At 46.2% G+C, this 19,095-nt stretch overlaps 1 protein-coding gene across 1 annotated transcript in view; it reads right to left on the minus strand.

Moving 5' to 3' along the window:
• Window positions 1-19,095, minus strand: part of IGDCC4 (immunoglobulin superfamily DCC subclass member 4) — a 144,268-nt gene that overhangs the window by 74,468 nt on the left and 50,705 nt on the right. The window contains exon 4 of the mRNA XM_030189779.1: window positions 13,559-13,692. Within this exon, the coding sequence (XP_030045639.1) occupies window positions 13,559-13,692 (134 nt within the window). The remainder of the gene's footprint in view (window positions 1-13,558; window positions 13,693-19,095) is intronic.

Consider the following 19,095-nt stretch of genomic DNA (forward strand, 5'->3'; position numbering starts at 1 on the left):
TCAATTGAGTATCTTTGCTCTGACACGTCAGGTTCCGATTGGGAGTTTTTCAATCAACTGACCCGTTTAAATTGAGTTTGGGAACTGTTTTGTTACAATTATATCATTTTGAGCTTCGTTACATTTTAGGACCTTCCCTAATGCAGAGTTTAAACATGGCCCGTGTTGGTCGGTCCTCTTTCAGTCAAGCTCAAGATAAGCTGAAGTTTTGTTAAAAGAAATTCATTTATGAAGACAGTAGTTACATTTTACATTCAATTATGTTAAAAAAGCAATCTCAGTACTGTTGTACTTCCTTGAATTGACACGGATAGCAACAGGAAGATTCCTGAGACTTTGGAAATTGAGTGGTACAGGGGTTGGGATGGAGGGGATGGGAAGGGGAAAAGGGCGGTTTACAAGCTGTATGGTTCATGCATTGTATCTTATTGTTTGTAAGTTGGCAATATTGAGTATGTTGTGTGTTGTGTTGCTTAACTTTGAGTTATCAATAAAATTAATTTAAACTTTAAAAAAAAAAAGCAATCTCACCACTTAGTTTGGAGCCTATGAAGATTAAGACGAGCCGTGAACTGTAGCTCGTGTGATACAAGTCACCACTGAGGCTCTTGTGGTTCGACTGAGCTCTCCTTGGATTATAGTACGAACTAAGCATTGGATTATTAGCACTGGGCTGTTCTATTATTTGATTCTGAAACCCCCGCTATAGCGATCCACTCCGGTCCATTGAATTCGATTTACCATAGTCTTCTGTGGCATACAATGTGGCTCAACATTTGGTTATCAAAAGGAAGAGTATAAATCAAGAAAACCCCTTGTGCTACATAGCAAAGCACACAACAAAAGCACAGGTGAAAATGAAAAATGACAAAAAATAATAATGTTACCATAATAAATCAACTGCACATATAATGAGAAAGCTACGTTTATAAATGTGATGAATGACATTGCACCGTGAGACTCAAATGAGGAACCATCTCAGCACATTGACATTCCCCAATCAACACATGCGCCAAAGTACGCAATAAAATACTTATTTTAGCAATTGTCCTTGCGTTACTTAATGACAGTTCCATCCAAAATAAACTTCACAAATTAAATAGTCTACTTATCATTTCTATAGCACTACACTGTACACTTGAACATGTAAGAGACAGTCCCTGCTCAACAGAGCTTACAATCTAATCAAGATAAACAGGACAAAAAAGGGATAAGGACAAAGAGTAGCAAGATTCCGGAATCCCAAACAGTAGCAAGGTTCCGGAATCCCAAACAGTAGCAAGATTCCATGCAGAATCTCAAAGACTGCTACTACTTATCATTTCTATAGCGCTACTAGATGTACGCAGTGCTGTACACTTGAACATGTAAGAGATAGTCCCTGCTCAACAGAGCTTACAATCTAATCAAGATAAACAGGACAAAAAAGGGATAAGGACAAAGAGTAGCAAGATTCCATGGAGAATCCCAAAGAGTAACAAGATTCAAGAATCCCAAAGACTACTACTACTTCTTATTTCTATAGCGCTACTAGACGTACGCAGTGCTGTACACTTCAACATGAAGAGACAGCAGTGGCGTACCGAGGACGGGGCGGTCTGCAGGAGGGGTGCAGGGAGCAGCTGTCAGCTCCGCTTGTTCCCTGCTCCCTCTGCTACTACTTCCTGTTCCGGGGCAGAAGGAGCAGGGAACCAGCAGAGCCGACAACCGCGTGGCTGCTCCCAGCACCCCAGCACCCCAGCAGGTAAGATGAATGGACTCAGGGAGGGAGGGGGCTTGGAAGTGATGCACCAGGGGGGACAGTGATGCACCAGGGGGGGTCGTGCTGTACCCGGGGGGGGGGGGGGTCAGACGACACTGCACCCAGGGGATTGTGCAGTGGCGATCCGCCCTGGGTGGCAGCCAACCAACGAGTACCACTGAGAGACAGTCCCTGCTCGAAAGAGCTTACAATCTAATTAGGACAGACAAACAGGACAAATAAGAGATAAGAGAATTAATAAGGATGTGAAAGATAAAACATACAAGGGTATTGTACAAGTGAATAGGAATTGCGAGTTAAAAGCAGCATCAAAAAGGTGGGTTTTTAGCCTAGATTTGAAGACGGCCCGAGATAGAGTTTGATGCTCTGGCTCAGGAAGTTTTTTCCAGGCATATGGTACAGCAAAAAGGAACGGAGTCCAGAGTTGGCAGTGGAAGAGAAAGGTACAGATAAGAGAGATTTGGGGGTTCCCAGGGTATGTCAGACACGGAAGTGAGGAATGTCGTATCTTGATTGAACAAGGGACTGTTGTGCTGGGAAGGAGAGAGGGATGGTTTGGGGGGGAGCGGGAATCCACAGTGTTTCCTCAAGGCAATCCCCTAGGCGTTCCATGACACAGATCTGGGTTTCGCTAATGCTTCATCGGAAAGAATTGCCGATACGGTAAAGAAAACCTTCAAGTCTGGTCTCTGCAGGGCCTAGGTCAGAGAAAAAATTCACGAAGGGCATTGGTTGAAGCAACTTGGTTCTGCCTGACCCATCTGTAATATGCCCATGCAGCCAGAATGGACTCAAGCCACCATTCTGGACTCTGGCAGAGCACTGTCCACTCATTACACTGCAGATTTCTCAGCTCTCAGTGTGAGAAAGCAAAAGCATTGTGTTCACTGCTCTTTCGTGTATGTGCAGATAAGCTGGGGGTTGAATTTTTCTCAGCACCAACAGCAGGCTTGAGAACCTTGGACCTGCAACATTGTACAGACGACTTCGGGCCCTCATCATCCCAAACCACTCCGCACATGATAAGAAAAGTATTTATTTCTGAGGTGCTATGGAACATCCAAACAGAGAGAGACTGTTACCAGGATTTGGCCTTGTTTGCACAACTTTGGCGCAGACTATGGGAAGAAGGACAGAAGACAGGCAAGGAGAAACATCTAGGGACTGAGAGAGAAAAGACTTCTCTTGCTAATCACTGGTAACAGTGAAGGATCTGCTTCTATTATTTTCTCCCAATGTGGTCCCAAACCCGGGCTCTGTTGTACTTTCCTAGTGGGATATTACAAGCTGTTTGACCCTCAGGGTCAGATGCATCAAACTTATCGTGCCGGGAGCGATCGTTTTGAGCCCGTTTGAACCGGGTTAGCAATCGCGGTATCTAGCGACGAATGCGCAAAAGCCTAGAGCGGCCTGTTTACTGCACTTGCAAACGCGCAATGAAAATTCCATGCAAATGTATTGTAATTATGTGGTTTTCATTTAAATAAAGGCAATGCATGATGCACTGCCGTTTACGGGCAATGAACAAAAAGGTCCGCACATCTTTAATGTGATATATTTAACGGGTGCTCAGGGGCTGCCGGTAACTCCAGCGATCTGTCATCTGTCATCAAAGTGGCCTAGTGGTTAGAGCACTGGTCTTGCAATCCAGAGATGACCAGTTGAAATCCCGCTGCTGCTCCTTGTGATCTTGGGCAAGTCACAGGTACAAACTTAGATTGTGAGCCCTCCTGGGACAGAGAAATATCCAGAGTACCTGAATGTAACTCACCTTGAGCTACTACTGAAAAAGGTGTGAGCAAAATCTAAATATATAAACATAAGCACGTCCATAAAGTGTGTGCATAAGCACTGTCATTGACGTATTATTTATGCATGCATTCGCGTGTGCGTATGTGCACATCCGTGTTGGAGAAGCCACGGCTGCACATGGTCCCCACGGGAGAAAGCCCAACTTCTCCGACATGGATGTGCTCTGGCTTGCGCAGCTCATAGTTATAAATGAGAAGCGCCTCTTCCCCCAACAGGGGAAGAGGAGAAACATAATTAGAATGGACGAGGGCTGTGAGGTGCTGCAACGCCTCTTCAACAGACGGTCTTCGTACCCGAGATCTGTAATTATTTTCATCATTTTTTGTCCCTTCTTCCCTCCCTGCCTCCGTTATCAAACAGTTGGACTGCTGCCTGCATATTATACATTGTATATCATGGATGTTCATAATGTGCCTGTAACCAAAAAAAACCTGCATATTGTTGATTCCCATATTTTCTTCTGTCCGCTATTTCTTTCGTTCTCCTTGGGATCGCAATGACACTTGCATCCCTCTTGTTTTCCAGGTTGAAGAGCTGAAGAAACGCACAAGGACCACCGGGCATGGCTCCAGGAGGTTAAGGCAAACCTCGATAACAGCCCAGGTACTTATTGGTTGGCCACGGGGTTAACTACAGCGGGAGATATAATAATGCCCAGGGGTTGTGACAGTTCCCTTGTCTCTCTGCAGAAGTGTCTTCAGAGGAGGAGGAGGAGGAGGAAGAGGAGAATGAAGATGATGATGAACGGTCCCTGGCAGGTGTCATTCTTCCCCGCCCTTCTGGTCCTGCCCCTGGTCCGCATCCCTGTCCTTATGCCCTCATCCTTCCTGGCCCGTCTTCTGGTCCCCCCCTCCCACAAAACCCCCCCTCATGAGACTGCCCACCCCAAAGCACGGCCCTTTGTGCCTAACCTCTCCCACTCCCCGCCCAGAATTGAGCCCCCACCTTCCCCCCCAGAGCCGCACAGTCCCGCCAGCCCTCCCCTCCTCCAGCCCACCAGCCCTCATCTCCCCCAGCCCACCAATGTGCTCTGGCTTGTGCAGCTCATAGTTATAAATGAGAAGCCCCTCTTCCCCCAACAGGGGAAGAGGAGAAACATGATAAGAATGGACAAGGGCTGGGGGGTGCTGCAGCACCTCTTCAACAGGAACCTCCCCTCAAAAAACTTTCTGCAGGCTCACAGAGAAGACCAGTCAACTCTCTCCTTCCTGCCCCTCTACCAATGCAAAACATGAACAAAATAGGAGAAACGTCTCACACTCACCAACGACAACGTGAAAGCACCACAAAAAAAACGGGATGCAAGCAACGTGGCACAGCACGCGGTAACCGTCTGCAGAGCAATTAAAAAATTGCACGCGGATCGGGGCCTAGAAGGTTCTGCTTACAAGTGACATCTATCTCACACGCCCAAGACACGTCTATGATGCAATCTTTTTACTACTACTACTACTTGACATTTCTAAAGCACTACTAGGGTTACGCAGCGCTGTACAATTTAACATAAATGGACAGTCCCTGCTCAAAGAGCTTACAATCTAAAGGACAAATGTACAGTCGGTCAAGTAGGGGCAGTCAAATTGGGGCAGTCTTTTTTAGACACGCGTACAACAACTACAGCGCTTGCCGTGTGCTTAGCGAATGACTATGGTGCGCATGTGTTTGCTACACCGCTACCGTGGATTTCAACAGGTCAGCGAGACTTTCACGCATCGACCTTTGTATTACCGCGCAGTTCATTTGCATGTGATTTTTTTTGAGCATCAGTTGTTTTTTCAGAATTGGTCTCTTGTATCGTGGACCTTTACGTTTTCGGCTCTTCTACATTTCTTTCATGCATCTGCCCCCTAACGAACACTAGATCCAAGGATTTGCTGTGTGGAGCCTGTCACAGAACCTACCTGGAAGCTACAACATTCCTTAAACTTCAGTGTCTGACATCATCTTGTTGCACAGAAAGAAAGACTGACCGGCTGTCTTATTTTTGCAAGCTGGGTTAGTTAGCTAGTGAAATAAAACTCTGGGAATTAAGCCAAGCTATGACATATCGTTTGGCACAGAGTCTTACTAATTATAAGATAGGATTTAGGTTTTGAAATTTTGTTGGAGGAATTTCCTGTATCTTGCTTATATCAGTTCATAATAAAGCTCATATTTGTTGCAGAATGGGAGGATTTCAAAATTCTCTTCATTGCTAACCAGTGCATTTTTTCCAGCGGAAAAAGGTGCTGGTACTCAAATGCCAGGCCACCCTTCAGGGGTGGGGTGATCACTGAGGGACCCACCTCATAATAGCCAGGCCCCCTGCAACCAGTCACAGAATCTATGACAAGGCAGAATTGGTGTGTAGAGCCTGAGCGCTTTCATTAAAACTTGGGGACCATGGGTCGATTTTAGCAGACAATGGAAAAGGTGCCAGTACTCAAATGCCAGGCCACCCTTCAGGGGTGGGGTGATCACTGAGGGACCCACCCCACAATAGCCAGGCCCCCTGCAACCAGTCACAGAATCTATGACAAGGCAGAATTGGTGTGTAGAGCCTGAGCGCTTTCATTAAAACTTGGGGACCATGGGTCGATTTTAGCAGACAATGGAAAAGGTGCCAGTACTCAAATGCCAGGCCACCCTTCAGGGGTGGGGTGATCACTGAGGGACCCACCCCACAATAGCCAGGCCCCCTGCAACCAGTCACAGAATCTATGACAAGGCAGAATTGGTGTGTAGAGCCTGAGCGCTTTCATTAAAACTTGGGGACCATGGGTCGATTTTAGCAGACAATGGAAAAGGTGCCAGTACTCAAATGCCAGGCCACCCTTCAGGGGTGGGGTGATCACTGAGGGACCCACCTCATAATAGCCAGGCCCCCTGCAACCAGTCACAGAATCTATGACAAGGCAGAATTGGTGTGTAGAGCCTGAGCGCTTTCATTAAAACTTGGGGACCATGGGTCGATTTTAGCAGACAATGGAAAAGGTGCCAGTACTCAAATGCCAGGCCACCCTTCAGGGGTGGGGTGATCACTGAGGGACCCACCCCACAATAGCCAGGCCCCCTGCAACCAGTCACAGAATCTATGACAAGGCAGAATTGGTGTGTAGAGCCTGAGCGCTTTCATTAAAACTTGGGGACCGTGGGTCAGTTTTAGCAGACAATGGAAAAGGTGCCAGCACTCAGTACCCCCTCAAAAAAAGCCCTGTTGCTAACTCAACTAAGGGTTGCAAACACAGTACATGTGGAGCAGTAGTCTGTGCTAATCTTATCTTACAGACTCTAAGCAAAATGAAAACAGTCCCTTGTTCAATCAAATTATTATACTATGGTGACAAAACTATTACAGGACCATCATATCTCACATAGATTTCTCTGGTACCAACTCCACCAGATATGCTGACATGAAGATATAATCACAGGTGCAATAAAAGTTCAGTCAATCTCTCTTGTCAGTCAATAACTGAAAGATGAAGTGACAACTTTTATGGCGCAAATTACTGAGAGAACAGATAAGCAAATAATAAATATTACGGAAGATGGAAACCGATACTGGAATGCAGTTCAATAGCATGGAAAATGATAACGTTTGTACTCTACTACACTCGGAAATTCTAGACTGGTCTTAAAGATCTTGAAAACTGGATGTATGCCAAGGGTGTGCGTTCTGAGAACTAATGGAGGAATGGTCTCAGAAATTGATTACACAGATTAGGGGTTTCTCAACCCAGTCCCTGGGACACACCTAGCCAGTCGGGTTTTCAGGATACCCACAATGAATATGCATGAGATAAATTTGCATATAATGGAGGTAGGGCATGCAAACCTATCTCATGCGTATTCATTGTGCATGGGTAAAGAACCGGGATCATGAATTGTGGATAAAGAAGTTATGATCACCTAGAACATTATTTATTTTATTTTTGTTACATTTGTACCCCGCGCTTTCCCACTCATGGCAGGCTCAATGCGGCTTACATGGGGCAATGGAGGGTTAAGTGACTTGCCCAGAGTCACAAGGAGCTGCCTGTGCCTGAAGTGAGAATCGAACTCAGTTCCACCACCCTAACCACTAGGCCACTCCTCCACTGTTGCTACTATTTGAGATTCTACATGGAATGTTGCTAGTGGAATAGCAACATTCCATGTAGAATATCAAACAGTAGCAACAGAATCTCAATAGTAGCAACATTCCATGTAGAATCTCCAATAGTATCTATTTTATTTTTGTTACATTTGTATCCTGCGCTTTCCCACTCATGGCAGGCTCAATGTGGCTCACATGGGGCAATGGAGGGTTAAGTGACTTGCCCAGAGTCACAAGGAGATATTCCAACTAATAATTTTAATGCAAAAAATAGCAGACATAATAGTGATTTGATTTCATCCTTGCTGCTCCTTCAGTCCCTCCCTCTGTCTGGTGCCTAATCATGGCCCCTTCCAAGCTCCCCCCCCCCCCCCTTGTTAGACCACTGTAGCAGCAGCGTGTTTTAAAAGCGTGTGCTCTTCCACTGCCATAGGCAGTGCCCTTGTGGACATGGCAGTGGAGGAATACGTGCTGACTCCCAGCCTGCATGTCTTTATAGTAAGAGAACATAAGAGCAGCCATACTGGGTCAGAACAATGGTCCATGTAGTTCAGTATCCTCTTTTCCAAACGGTGGCCAAGCCAGATCACAAGTACCTGGCAGAAACCCAAATCGTGGCAACACTCCATACTACAAATCCCAGGGCAAGCCGTTGCTTCCCATGTCTGCCTCAATAGCAGACTATGGACTTTTCCTCCAGGAATCTGTCCAAACCTTTTTTAAACCCACATACGCTAACCGCTGTTATCACGTCATCTGGCATAGAGTTCCAGAGCTTAACTATTCGTTCAGTGAAAAAAAATTTCCTCCTATTTGTTAAAAGTATTTCCATGTAACTTCCTCGAATGTGCTTCTGTTACTGCCCCTGGGCCTCAAACTGGCCTCTACTTTAGCAAAAAAGGATTGATGGGGTGGGGTTAGGCCTATGGGTGGCAGAAAAATGGCAGTTACATTGGCTAAAGATCCTGTCTACTGCCAACCTTCCCTCCCCTCTAATTAAAACTGGTAAGGTCAACCAAATATCAGACTTGATTCCTGGGTAATCTTCTGCTCCGGGATTCTCCAAGGCTTGAGGGATTCTTCAAAGAGCTGAGGTGCACTGATCTTTGATCTGCCCTAGTACTTAAGGAGGGAAGAGAAAGACCTGAAACTCCCTTGAGCTGGCTCTGCAGCTGAGATTCTTGGCATTGGGTGAGTAGGGGGATAGGACAGAGGATGGGTGGAGAGTGGTTGGATTAATTAGTGTAACTTCTCTGCTCATCTGCCCAGAGTGGAAGAGAAAGAAAAGAGAAGACCACAAGCAGTAAACACCTGAAGGCAGATTCGCTTCCACGGTGGACGATAGACAGCGCAATGCGGATGGGAAGAATGGAGCAGACTGGGAGAGGGACCAGTAGACTCCTGAACAGAGAGGGCAGGATATTTAGGAGAACAAAAGGCCACCTTCCATCCAAAACAAGGGGAACCCGCAGTCCTTATGCTTTGAGAAGTGCACAACATCAAGCAAAGGTATCCCTCAGATTGTTTCTCTCAATCCAAGGAAGGCGCTCATGCGGAAAATTAATAATAGCTCGCAATTATGTTTCACTCTCAGGGTAAATTATTACACAGAAGGAAGGTTAATGAACTGGAAAGCCATTTCACACCTGGCACGAAACAGCACATGGCAGCTAACTGCACTGCAAGGAGATCCCGGGCTGGGACACCGACAGATCCAAGTTCCAATCCTCCTCCACTGTTGACTAGTGTTGAGATCAGAGCAGGGGCGTATCCAGACCTCGGCAGGAGGGGGGTCCAAAGCCCAAGGTAGGGGGGCACATTTCAGCCTGCCTCCCCCAACCACTGACCCTCCCCCGCCACTTGCTACCACCCCAGCCGCCGCTCCTCCCCTGCCACTTTTGACTCCCCCACCGCTGCAGGGTACCTTTGCTGGCAGGGGTCCCCAACCCCCGCCAACCTTAGTCTTCTTCAGCGCCAGTCTCCAATGCGTTCGCTCACTTCGCTGATCTGTGCTGTGAGTCCTGACGAACGTGCAGAACATGCAGGACATCAGGATTCACAGCACAGATCAGCGAAGTGAGTGAACGCGCCAAAGACCGGCGCTGAAGAAGACTAAGGCTGGAGGGGGTTGGGGAACCCCGCCAGCATAGGTACCATGCAACAGCGGTGGTGGGGGTTGAAAGTGACAGGGGAGGGTCGGTGGGGGGGGGGGTCAAAAGTGGAGGGGGCCAGGACTAAATCTGTGGGGACCCCTGCCCCCGTGGCCCCACCTAGCTACGCCCCTGGATCAAAGAGCTGTGGTACCTGCAGGCCTGGATTCCATTCCCAGCTCTTCTCACTCTGGGACATTCAGGAAGTCCCCTTAAGCTGCTACTGAAAATGGAGGACTGTTAGCTGTCCAGGAGGTATCCTTCACAGGGCTGTTGGAGGAATACCTTAGTTGTGTCCCTAGAATACAAACTAGGACAGACTAGACTGTTGGACTATTGTCATCCCAATTCAGCTTAAGAGAAGCTCAGTTGTAGGATGAACTATATTAAAAAAATGCAAATCTACCTTTATAACTTGTGTTACATTTAATCCCATTGAAATTGCATTTATTCATATTCGATTTCCCATTTTTTGTTATAGATATAAAAGAAGGTTGAAGAGAAAATCCCTATAAGCACTAGGCATGCCTGAGACTTTACTCCTAAGGGTTAAAATCCCCGAATGTAGCTCCCAAAAGTTGGTCACTCACCCCCCTGTTTACAAAGCTGCCAGCGTGGTAATGCCAACACAGGCCGTTCACTTTTCAATGGGTTGTGTCAGCATTGCCGCGCGGCTTTGTAAACAGGGGGGGGGGGGGGTTAGGTAGCCCCATTAAACAGCTACAACTTTGCTGACATTTATTCCTACAAATCCAATTGGTCCAATAACTTCATTCAAAACCAATTATAAAAGTGACTCCTGGAATTCCAACCTGTCTCATAGTGATGACATCATTGCCGGAGCACATATAACCTGTGGTATCATCAGCCATGGGATAGTTCCGCTGCGTCATGGCAGCAAAACAGTGCTGGCTTTTAGAGCCAGAGAACGTGACCTGGTTACTAAACAGTAGATGTTAGACTCATTGAAAAGCAATTAGTCACCCAGAGCTCAAATGAAATCAATCTTCCAGAATTGAAACTGACACCAAACAGGCTTCTGTACAAGGTTTAATTTACATAAATAAATTAAGGACACTGCTGGCAAAGAGCGTTATGTGCTCTGCCATGACTTCCTGTTCCCCAGATTTCCCTGTTGCTGCCAGTAATCTGCTTTCTTTCATACTTTCCTGCTTATGACTCTGTTGGTGGCAAATGCACGACTTACAAAATGTGCAGAGGGAGGCTACACCGGAGAAACAAGCCATAAATTCAAGACATGTATCAATCTTCATAGATACAACATCAATTAGTACAGAAAACAAACAGAAAGATGGCTCAGTAGCTGAACATTTCTCAAAGGAAGATCAATCCCTTAACCACTTTACAATAAGGGAGCTTAGAGGAAACTTCAAGAGCACACAGCAATGGAAAACGTTTGAAATTGAGACTGACTGACACAAAAAGACTCAATATCATTACCAGCCTGGGAATTACATTCTGCACCTGCTGCAGAGTCCTAATGGATGAATGTGGAAAAGACCACAGTGAAATGGACTGAAGTAATCTGCAGCCAGAGAACTATGCTTTACACATGATTTAGGGCTGGCTTTAATCTATTCAAAGAAAATGCTCATAATCTAACCACAGTTTCAATCTGTGGTTTCAAGGTCAGATTCAGAGGCTGCACCTTATCCTGAACAGCAACAACCAAGATACTTATGGGCCCTGACTCGCCCTCTTCACAGGGAAGGCCTGGCATCTGGGACTGTGGCTGATGAGAACCCCATCTCCCTTTCTACTCCTCCCGGGGGGGGGGGGGGGGACATTAGCCCCACCCCTGTTGTCCAGCAATCCTCAGGAACTGCAGGGAGTCTGCCTGGAGAGGAGTCAGCTCTGCTGTCAGGGACCATCTCCAATTCTCAACCCTCTATTCGGGAGTTTTCCTACTCATGGGGAGACAAGGCCACAGGGATACTGAGCTAGCCAAGCTTTGCCTATCCTGGGATGGGCCTGTAAAAACAGGGACCTCCTCCCTCACCCCCCTTTGCCTGCCATATCCTTCATAGCCTGGCAGCTCTCATGGCTTCTGCCTCCTCCTGGGATGCCCTCCTAAGGAGATGGCTTTTGCCACAACACATTACCAGTTTCTCTACTAAAACTTGGTCCACAGAGGTAATGGACTACACCCAGGGCTGGCTCAACCTTGCCCTTCTGACCTGGAGTTTTTGGGACATCATTAGAGAGAATGTGGTAAAGGCGGTTAGCTTAGCGGAGTTTTAAAAAGGTTTGGACAGCTTCCTAAAGGAAAAGTCCATAGACCATTATTAAATAGACTTGGGGAAAATCCACTATTTCTGAGATAAGCAGTATAAAATGTTTTGTACTTTTTTGGGACCTTGCCGGGTATTTGTGACCTGGATTGGCCACTGTTGGAAACAGGATGCTGGGCTCAATGGACCTTTGGTCTTTCCCAGTATGGCAATACTTATGTAGATCCCCACAGTATGACCCTTGGAAGCTTTGAGATAAGGAAGGGAAGGGAAATGGGACTTGATATACCGCCTTTCTGAGGTTTTTGCAACTACATTCAAAGCGGTTTACATATATTCAGGTACTTATTTTGTACCTTGGGCAATGGAGGGTTAAGTGACTTGCCCAAAGTCACAAGGAGCTGCAGTGGGAATTGAACCCAGTTCCCCAGGATCAAAGTCCACTGCACTAACCACTAGGCTACTCCTCCACCAATAAGCCCGGGAAGTTCCCCCAGGATCAAAGTCCACTGCACTAACCACTAGGCTACTCCTCCACTCATTCCACCAATAAGAGCCAACCTCATCAGTGATGTCACAATGGCTTGATTGCCCAATACTTGGCTCACTTCTGATATTGTGATGTCATAAGGGAAAGGGAAATGGAACTTGACACGCCGCCTTTCTGTGGTTTTTGCAACCTACATTCGAAGTGGTTTACATAGTATATAGAGGTACTTATTTGTACCTGGGGCAATGGAGGGTTAAGTGACTTGCCCAGAGTCACAAGGAGCTGCAGTGGGAATCAAACCCAGTTCCCCAGAATCAGAGTCCGCTGCACTAACCACTAGGCTACTGGTGTGCCATAAGTACAGAATCACCTAGAAAGTCTCTGTAAACAGAAGAGATATTCTTCTTATCGGGTTGCCCTGCAGTTGAGTGTTTTACCCTGCAGTCTCTGAGAGACACCCCTGCTGTCACAGTATGTTCTAGAATGGATAAGAGATTGTGAGAAAGAACATAGGAGAGGCCTAGAAATAGAACAAGCAAGTGAGGAGAAGAGACTGTTCTAGAATAAAGAGCTGCATGGGATTAGGGATTGTAGAAATCCTGCGGATATGACTTCCGGGTTTACGGGATTCCCGTGGGGATGGGAGAAGTTGCTACGGGTTTCCCAATAGGAGTGTAGTCAAAATCTCTGGTGATGTCAGAGTGAGGCTTGGAACACACTGAGAGAGAGGCTATTGGAGCACCAGAATGAGGCTTGGAACACTCACTGGTCGGGATGAAACAGAGGGCTGCAAGCACCCAATGGTATTGCTGATGGAACAGATTAATTGCTGGGATGGATCTTAGTGGGTACGGGATAGATTCCTCATGGGTGAAATTTCTGTCCCCCGTGTAGCTCTCTATTCTAGAACAGATAAGAGGGTGTGAAAATGTTCTAGAAAAGAATAAGAGAGAGCTAGCACGAGGGTAAAAGAAGACAGAGAGATCTATCCACTGGCAGTCTTCCACCTGGCCATACCTTTTATCACAGTGAGACGGGCCTCATTGCTGTACCGCGTCCCCGCAGTGTTGGCTGCAAGACAACGATATGATCCTGCGTCTGTCTCCTGCACATTTCTGATCTGTAGCGCACCATTCAGAAACATTAGGAATCTGCTGGAACAGAAAAGTCAGCCATTACCCATATGCTCTGAAACACTCCTGTATAACATACATGGCATAGAACTTCATCAACATACGTAGAAGAAGCATGCTTCACCTGTACACACTGCTGCAACACACCTTGGATGTTGTAGCACCGGAACTCAACTGGCGGGTTAACGTGGAAGCCCTTATCACCATCCCAATGGGTAGCGGTAAGGGCTCCCCACTGAAATGGCTGTGTGGTAAGTGCTTCACTTACCGCACGGCCATTTCTTCCGCAAAAATGGCCAACCTTTTACCTGCGGCGGTAAAAGGGGATCTACTAGAAGTACTACTACTACTTATCATTTCTAAAGCGCTACTAGACGTACGCAGCGCTGTGCACTTGAACATGAAGAGACAGTCCCTGCTCGACAGAGCTTACAATCTAATTAGGACAGACAAACAGGACAAATAAGGGATAAGGACAAAGAGTAGCAAGATTCCGGAATCCCAAAGAGTAACAAGGTTCCGGAATCCCAAAGAATAGCAACATTCTGTGCAGAGTCCCAGAGAGTAGCAAGATTCCAGAATCCCAAAGACTCCTATTACTACTTATCATTTCTATAGCGCTACTAGACGTACGCAGCGCTGTACACTTGAACATGAAGAGACAGTCCCTGCTCCACAGAGCTTACAATCTAATTAGGACAGACAAGACAAATAAGAGATAAGGACAAAGAGTAGCAAGATTCCGGAATCCCAAAGAGTAACAAGGTTCCGGAATCCCAAAGAGTAGCAACATTCTGCGCAGAGTCCCAGAGAGTAGCAAGATTCCAGAATCCCAAAGACTCCTATTACTACTTATCATTTCTAAAGCGCTACTAGACATACGCAGCGCTGTACACTTGAACATGAAGAGACAGTCCCTGCTCGACAGAGCTTACAATCTAATTAGGCCAGACAAACAGGACAAACAAGAGATAAGGGAATATTAAAGTGAGGATGATAAAATAAGGGTTCTGAACAAGTGAACAAGAGTCAAAAACACATGCTGATGGTAGCACAGGCTCCCTTTTAATACAGCTTAGTAAAAGGACCCCTAAAGTAGATAGAAGGATCCACCACCACGTAAAACAAACAAACAAACAAAAACAACTGACAGAAAATACAGCCTGATGGAAAGGATTGGTTTTTGGATATGTGTATTATATATCATCCAGTGCACCTCAGTAAAAAAGATATAAAGTCCATTGCAGAAAAAGCAAATCAACCTTAATACTGTGAAGACCCATACAAAAAATCTAAATCAAACAGAAATACACTACAGGATACTATAACTGTAAGTATCAGACAAGAATACACTTAGCTAGCCAGTGTTCAGAATACGTAAGAAACATATGAGAAAACATAAGAATAGCCATATGTTGAGGGTCTAAGGCAGACAAAGCCTTCTGAGACCCTAGGCTCGCAAACCTGAAATAAATGGGATCTACAAAAAATATAATTAATCAAATCAAGCAAGATTTATTCAGTGGTTTCAAAGATTACAGAAATGAAGAAGGAATTAATAAAGGCTCAAGATTCTGGAATCCTAAAGAATGACAAGATTCCATGAGAATCTCAAAGAGTAGCAACATTCCATGTAGAACCCCAAAGAATAGTAAGATTCTGGAATCCTAAAGAGTGACAAGATTCCATGAGAATCTCAAAGAGTAGCAACATTCCATTTAGAATCCCAAAGAACAGCAAGATTCTGGAATCCTAAAGAGTGACAAGATTCCATGAGAATCTCAAAGAGTAGCAACATTCCATGTAGAACCAGAACACTGTACCAGTGATTTCATGGTAAAGGATCCTGAAAGGGAACTTTAAAACAATGCAGGAACGTAAGACCTTTGAAGTCAAAATGATTAAATATTTTTACACCCATCAGACAGGACTTAACAAAGATCTGGGTTTTCTAGCCCATTACAAAACATAAAATTGTATTGCTTTGTAAACTGTATTGCTCTCCTGTCTCCTTGTCTCTCACCTATCCACCCCCATCCTGTTAGACTGTCACTGAAATGCTTTGATGTTTCACTTATATATACTGTCATTTACCAACATTTGCTTATTTCCAATCTGACGAAGAAGGGCAACCTTCGAAAGCTAATCAAGAAATGTATTATGTCCAATAAAAAAGGTATCATCTTATTTTCTTTTCCATGTTTTATTTTGTTTGATTTCTATTGATTACCTTTAAAAGTGGACTAACACGGCTACCACCCCTCTCTACGACAAGTTCTCGGAAAGTCCATAAACCATATTAGCCACAAAGGTGTGTGCAAGCCACTGCTTATCTCTGGAATGAACAATAAGGAATGGGTCTGTTCTTTAGGATCCTGCTGGGTACTTGTGACCTGGATTGACCCTGCTGTCAGAGACAGGATACTAGGTCTGACCCAGTATGACACTGCTTATATTCTTAGTACTTTTATTTTTGGATCATGTCTGAAATGTCTCCATGACCTAGAAATAGTATTCCTTGAGCACTGGAGAATCTCCTTCCCCATCGGAGAATCCATGCCAATTCCTGTCAAAGGTTTGTGGCACGAGGGACCTGGATTACTGAGTCTACACTGCTTCAATACTTTTGGACTCACCACCAGAATATAAATAGAAAAATAAAACCTAAGTGAGCCACTAGACTGATATGAGGCCCAGGAAGGGGGGGCTGTACACAAATGATGGGTCCACGCTGTGCCCCTGCTTCTAGTACTGTTGGAAAAAAGTAAATAACTGTTCCTATTATTTATTTAGATTTTGCTGACACCTTTTTTAGTAGTAGCTCAAGGTGAGTTACATTCAGGTACTCTGGATATTTCTCTTTCCCAGGAGGGCTCACAATCTAAGTTTGTACCTGAGGCAATGGAGGGTTAAGTGACTTGCCCAAAGGAACAACAGTGGGAATTGAACTGGCCACCTCTGGATTGCAAGACCGGTGCTCTAACCACTAGGCACCTCCTCTACTAGCAACATTCCATGTAGAATATCAAATAGTAGCAACAGAATTTCAAATAGTAGCAACATTCCAAGTAGACCAACATTCCATGAAGAATCTCAGATAATATCAACATTCCATGCAGAATCTCAAATAATTTATTTGGATTTTGTTCACACCTTTTTCAGTAGTAGCTCAAGGTGAGTTACATTCAGGTACTCTGGATATTTCTCTGTCCCAGGAGGGCTCACAATCTAAGTTTGTACCTGAGGCAATGGAGGGTTAAGTGCAGAGGCATATCTGGACTCCGGCGGTAGGGGGGGCCAGAGCCAGAGGGAGGGGGCACATTTTAGCCCCCCCCCCCCGCCGCCATTGCCAGACCCCCTCCCCCGCCACCAATGACTCTCTCCAGTGGCGTTCCGACCCTAGCTGACACCCGGGGCGGATCGCCGATGTGCCCCTCCGGGTGCAGTGCGACCCCCCCCTGGTGAAATGACACCTCTTTCCCCCCCCCCCAGCGAAATGACACCCCCCGGGTGCACGCCGCTGTTCCGGGGCAGACTCAGAGGGAGCAGTGAACACATGCGAATTGCGAAATCGGACTGAAACAGGGCAACAGCCGCGCGCCGCGGCACCCCCCAGTGGCGTGCACCCGGGGCGGACTGCCCCCACCGCCCCCCCCTTGATATGCCACTGACTCTCTCCACCCCCTCCCGCCGTCAACCCTCCCCTGCTGCCGTCACTTACCTTTGCTGACGGAGGACCCCAGCCCCCCGCCAGCTGAGGTCCTCTCTTCCGTTGCATGCTGCAAGTTGCAAAGCTTCCTGTTCTTCTGAGTCTGACGTCCTGCATGTACAACGCGCAGGACGCAACTCAGAAGAACAGGAAGCTTTGCAACTTGCAGCCTACTGCAACAGAAGAGAGGACCTTGGCTGGTGGGGGTTGGGGTCCCCCGCCAGCAAGGATCAGCAGTGGTAGGGGGGTCCAGGCCAAAATCTGTGGGGCCTGTGGCCCCACACAGATACGCTGCTGGTTAAATGACTTGCCCAAGATCACAAGGAGCAGCAGTGGGATCTGAACTGGCCACCTCTGCATTCCAAGACCAGTGCTCTAACCACTAGGCCACTGTTCCACCCACCTTCATCAGCTCAGATCAGGTCATCTCAGCTCAGGGACCTGAGCTTGTTCAACCTATATTCATAGGGGAGCTGTTCCATCACTGTTATCATTCTGTTCAACCTTCTCTGAACCTGTGCAAGTTCCACTATATTTATTTGTTGCATTTGTATCCCACATTTTCCCACCAATCTTTCTGAAATGGGGGGGGGGGGGGGGGGGAGGAGGGATCCAGAACTGCAGACGTACCGTGGATCAATAAAGAACTATTAAGACATACTCCGCTGCATTTTCTACTCCTTTCAACTGAATCTGGAACTGACCAGTGCCAGTTTCCTGCTTTTTACTGGCCGTGCCGTGTTTTCCGTTCTTTTCGGCTGAATCTGAGACTGACCAGAGCCACTTTCCCTGATTTTTATTTTCCGCTGGAATGTAAGGACAGTGCTGGGCAGACTTCTACAGTGTTTTTTTCCCAGAAATCGAATGGACCAGGCTAAAGTATTTTATACCACATTCTTTACTGGTTTAACCATGAATTAACAGTGAGTGTGAACGTTGGGCAGACTGGATGGGACCGTTCAAATCTTTATCTGTCGTCATTTCCTATAACATAAGAACATAAGAGTAGCCATACTGGGTCAGACCAATGGTCCGTCTAGCCCAGTATCCTGTTTTCCAAACAGTGGCTAAGCCAGGTCACAAGTACCTGGCAGAAACCCAAATTGTGGCAACATTCCACATAGATCCCCAAAGAATAGCAAGATTCTGGAATCCTAAAGAGTGACAAGATTCCATGTAGAATTTCACAGTAGCAACATTCCATGTAGAACCCCAAAGAACAGCAAGATTCTGGAATCCTAAAGAGTAACAAGATTCCATGCAGAATCTCAAAGAGTAGCAACATTCCATACTACAAATCCCAGGGCATGCAGTTGCTTCCCATGTCTGTCTCAATAGCAGACTATGGACTTTTCCTCCAGGAATTTTTCCAAACCCAGATACTATGTTACTCATGTAACCTGGAAGCCTGAAATTGTAGGATCTGCAGCATTACAGCTGACCTAGTGAGCTGAAATGGTCTCTAGTGGAAACAGGGTACTGGGCTAGATGGTTCCTTGGCCTGACCCATTACAGCAGGTCTTAACTGAAGCTCTGGCTCTCTGCTTTCCGCCCTTGGAAACAACTACTACTACTACTACTACTACTTAACATTTCTAGAGCGCTACTAGGGTTACGCAGCGCTGTACAATTTAACAAAGAGAGACAGTCCCTGCTCAAAGAGCTTACAATCTAATAGACAAGTGAACGGTCGGTCCAATAGGGGCAGTCAA

The sequence above is a fragment of the Microcaecilia unicolor genome, chromosome 1, assembly GCF_901765095.1.
Source record: "Microcaecilia unicolor chromosome 1, aMicUni1.1, whole genome shotgun sequence".
Taxonomy (NCBI): domain Eukaryota; kingdom Metazoa; phylum Chordata; class Amphibia; order Gymnophiona; family Siphonopidae; genus Microcaecilia; species Microcaecilia unicolor.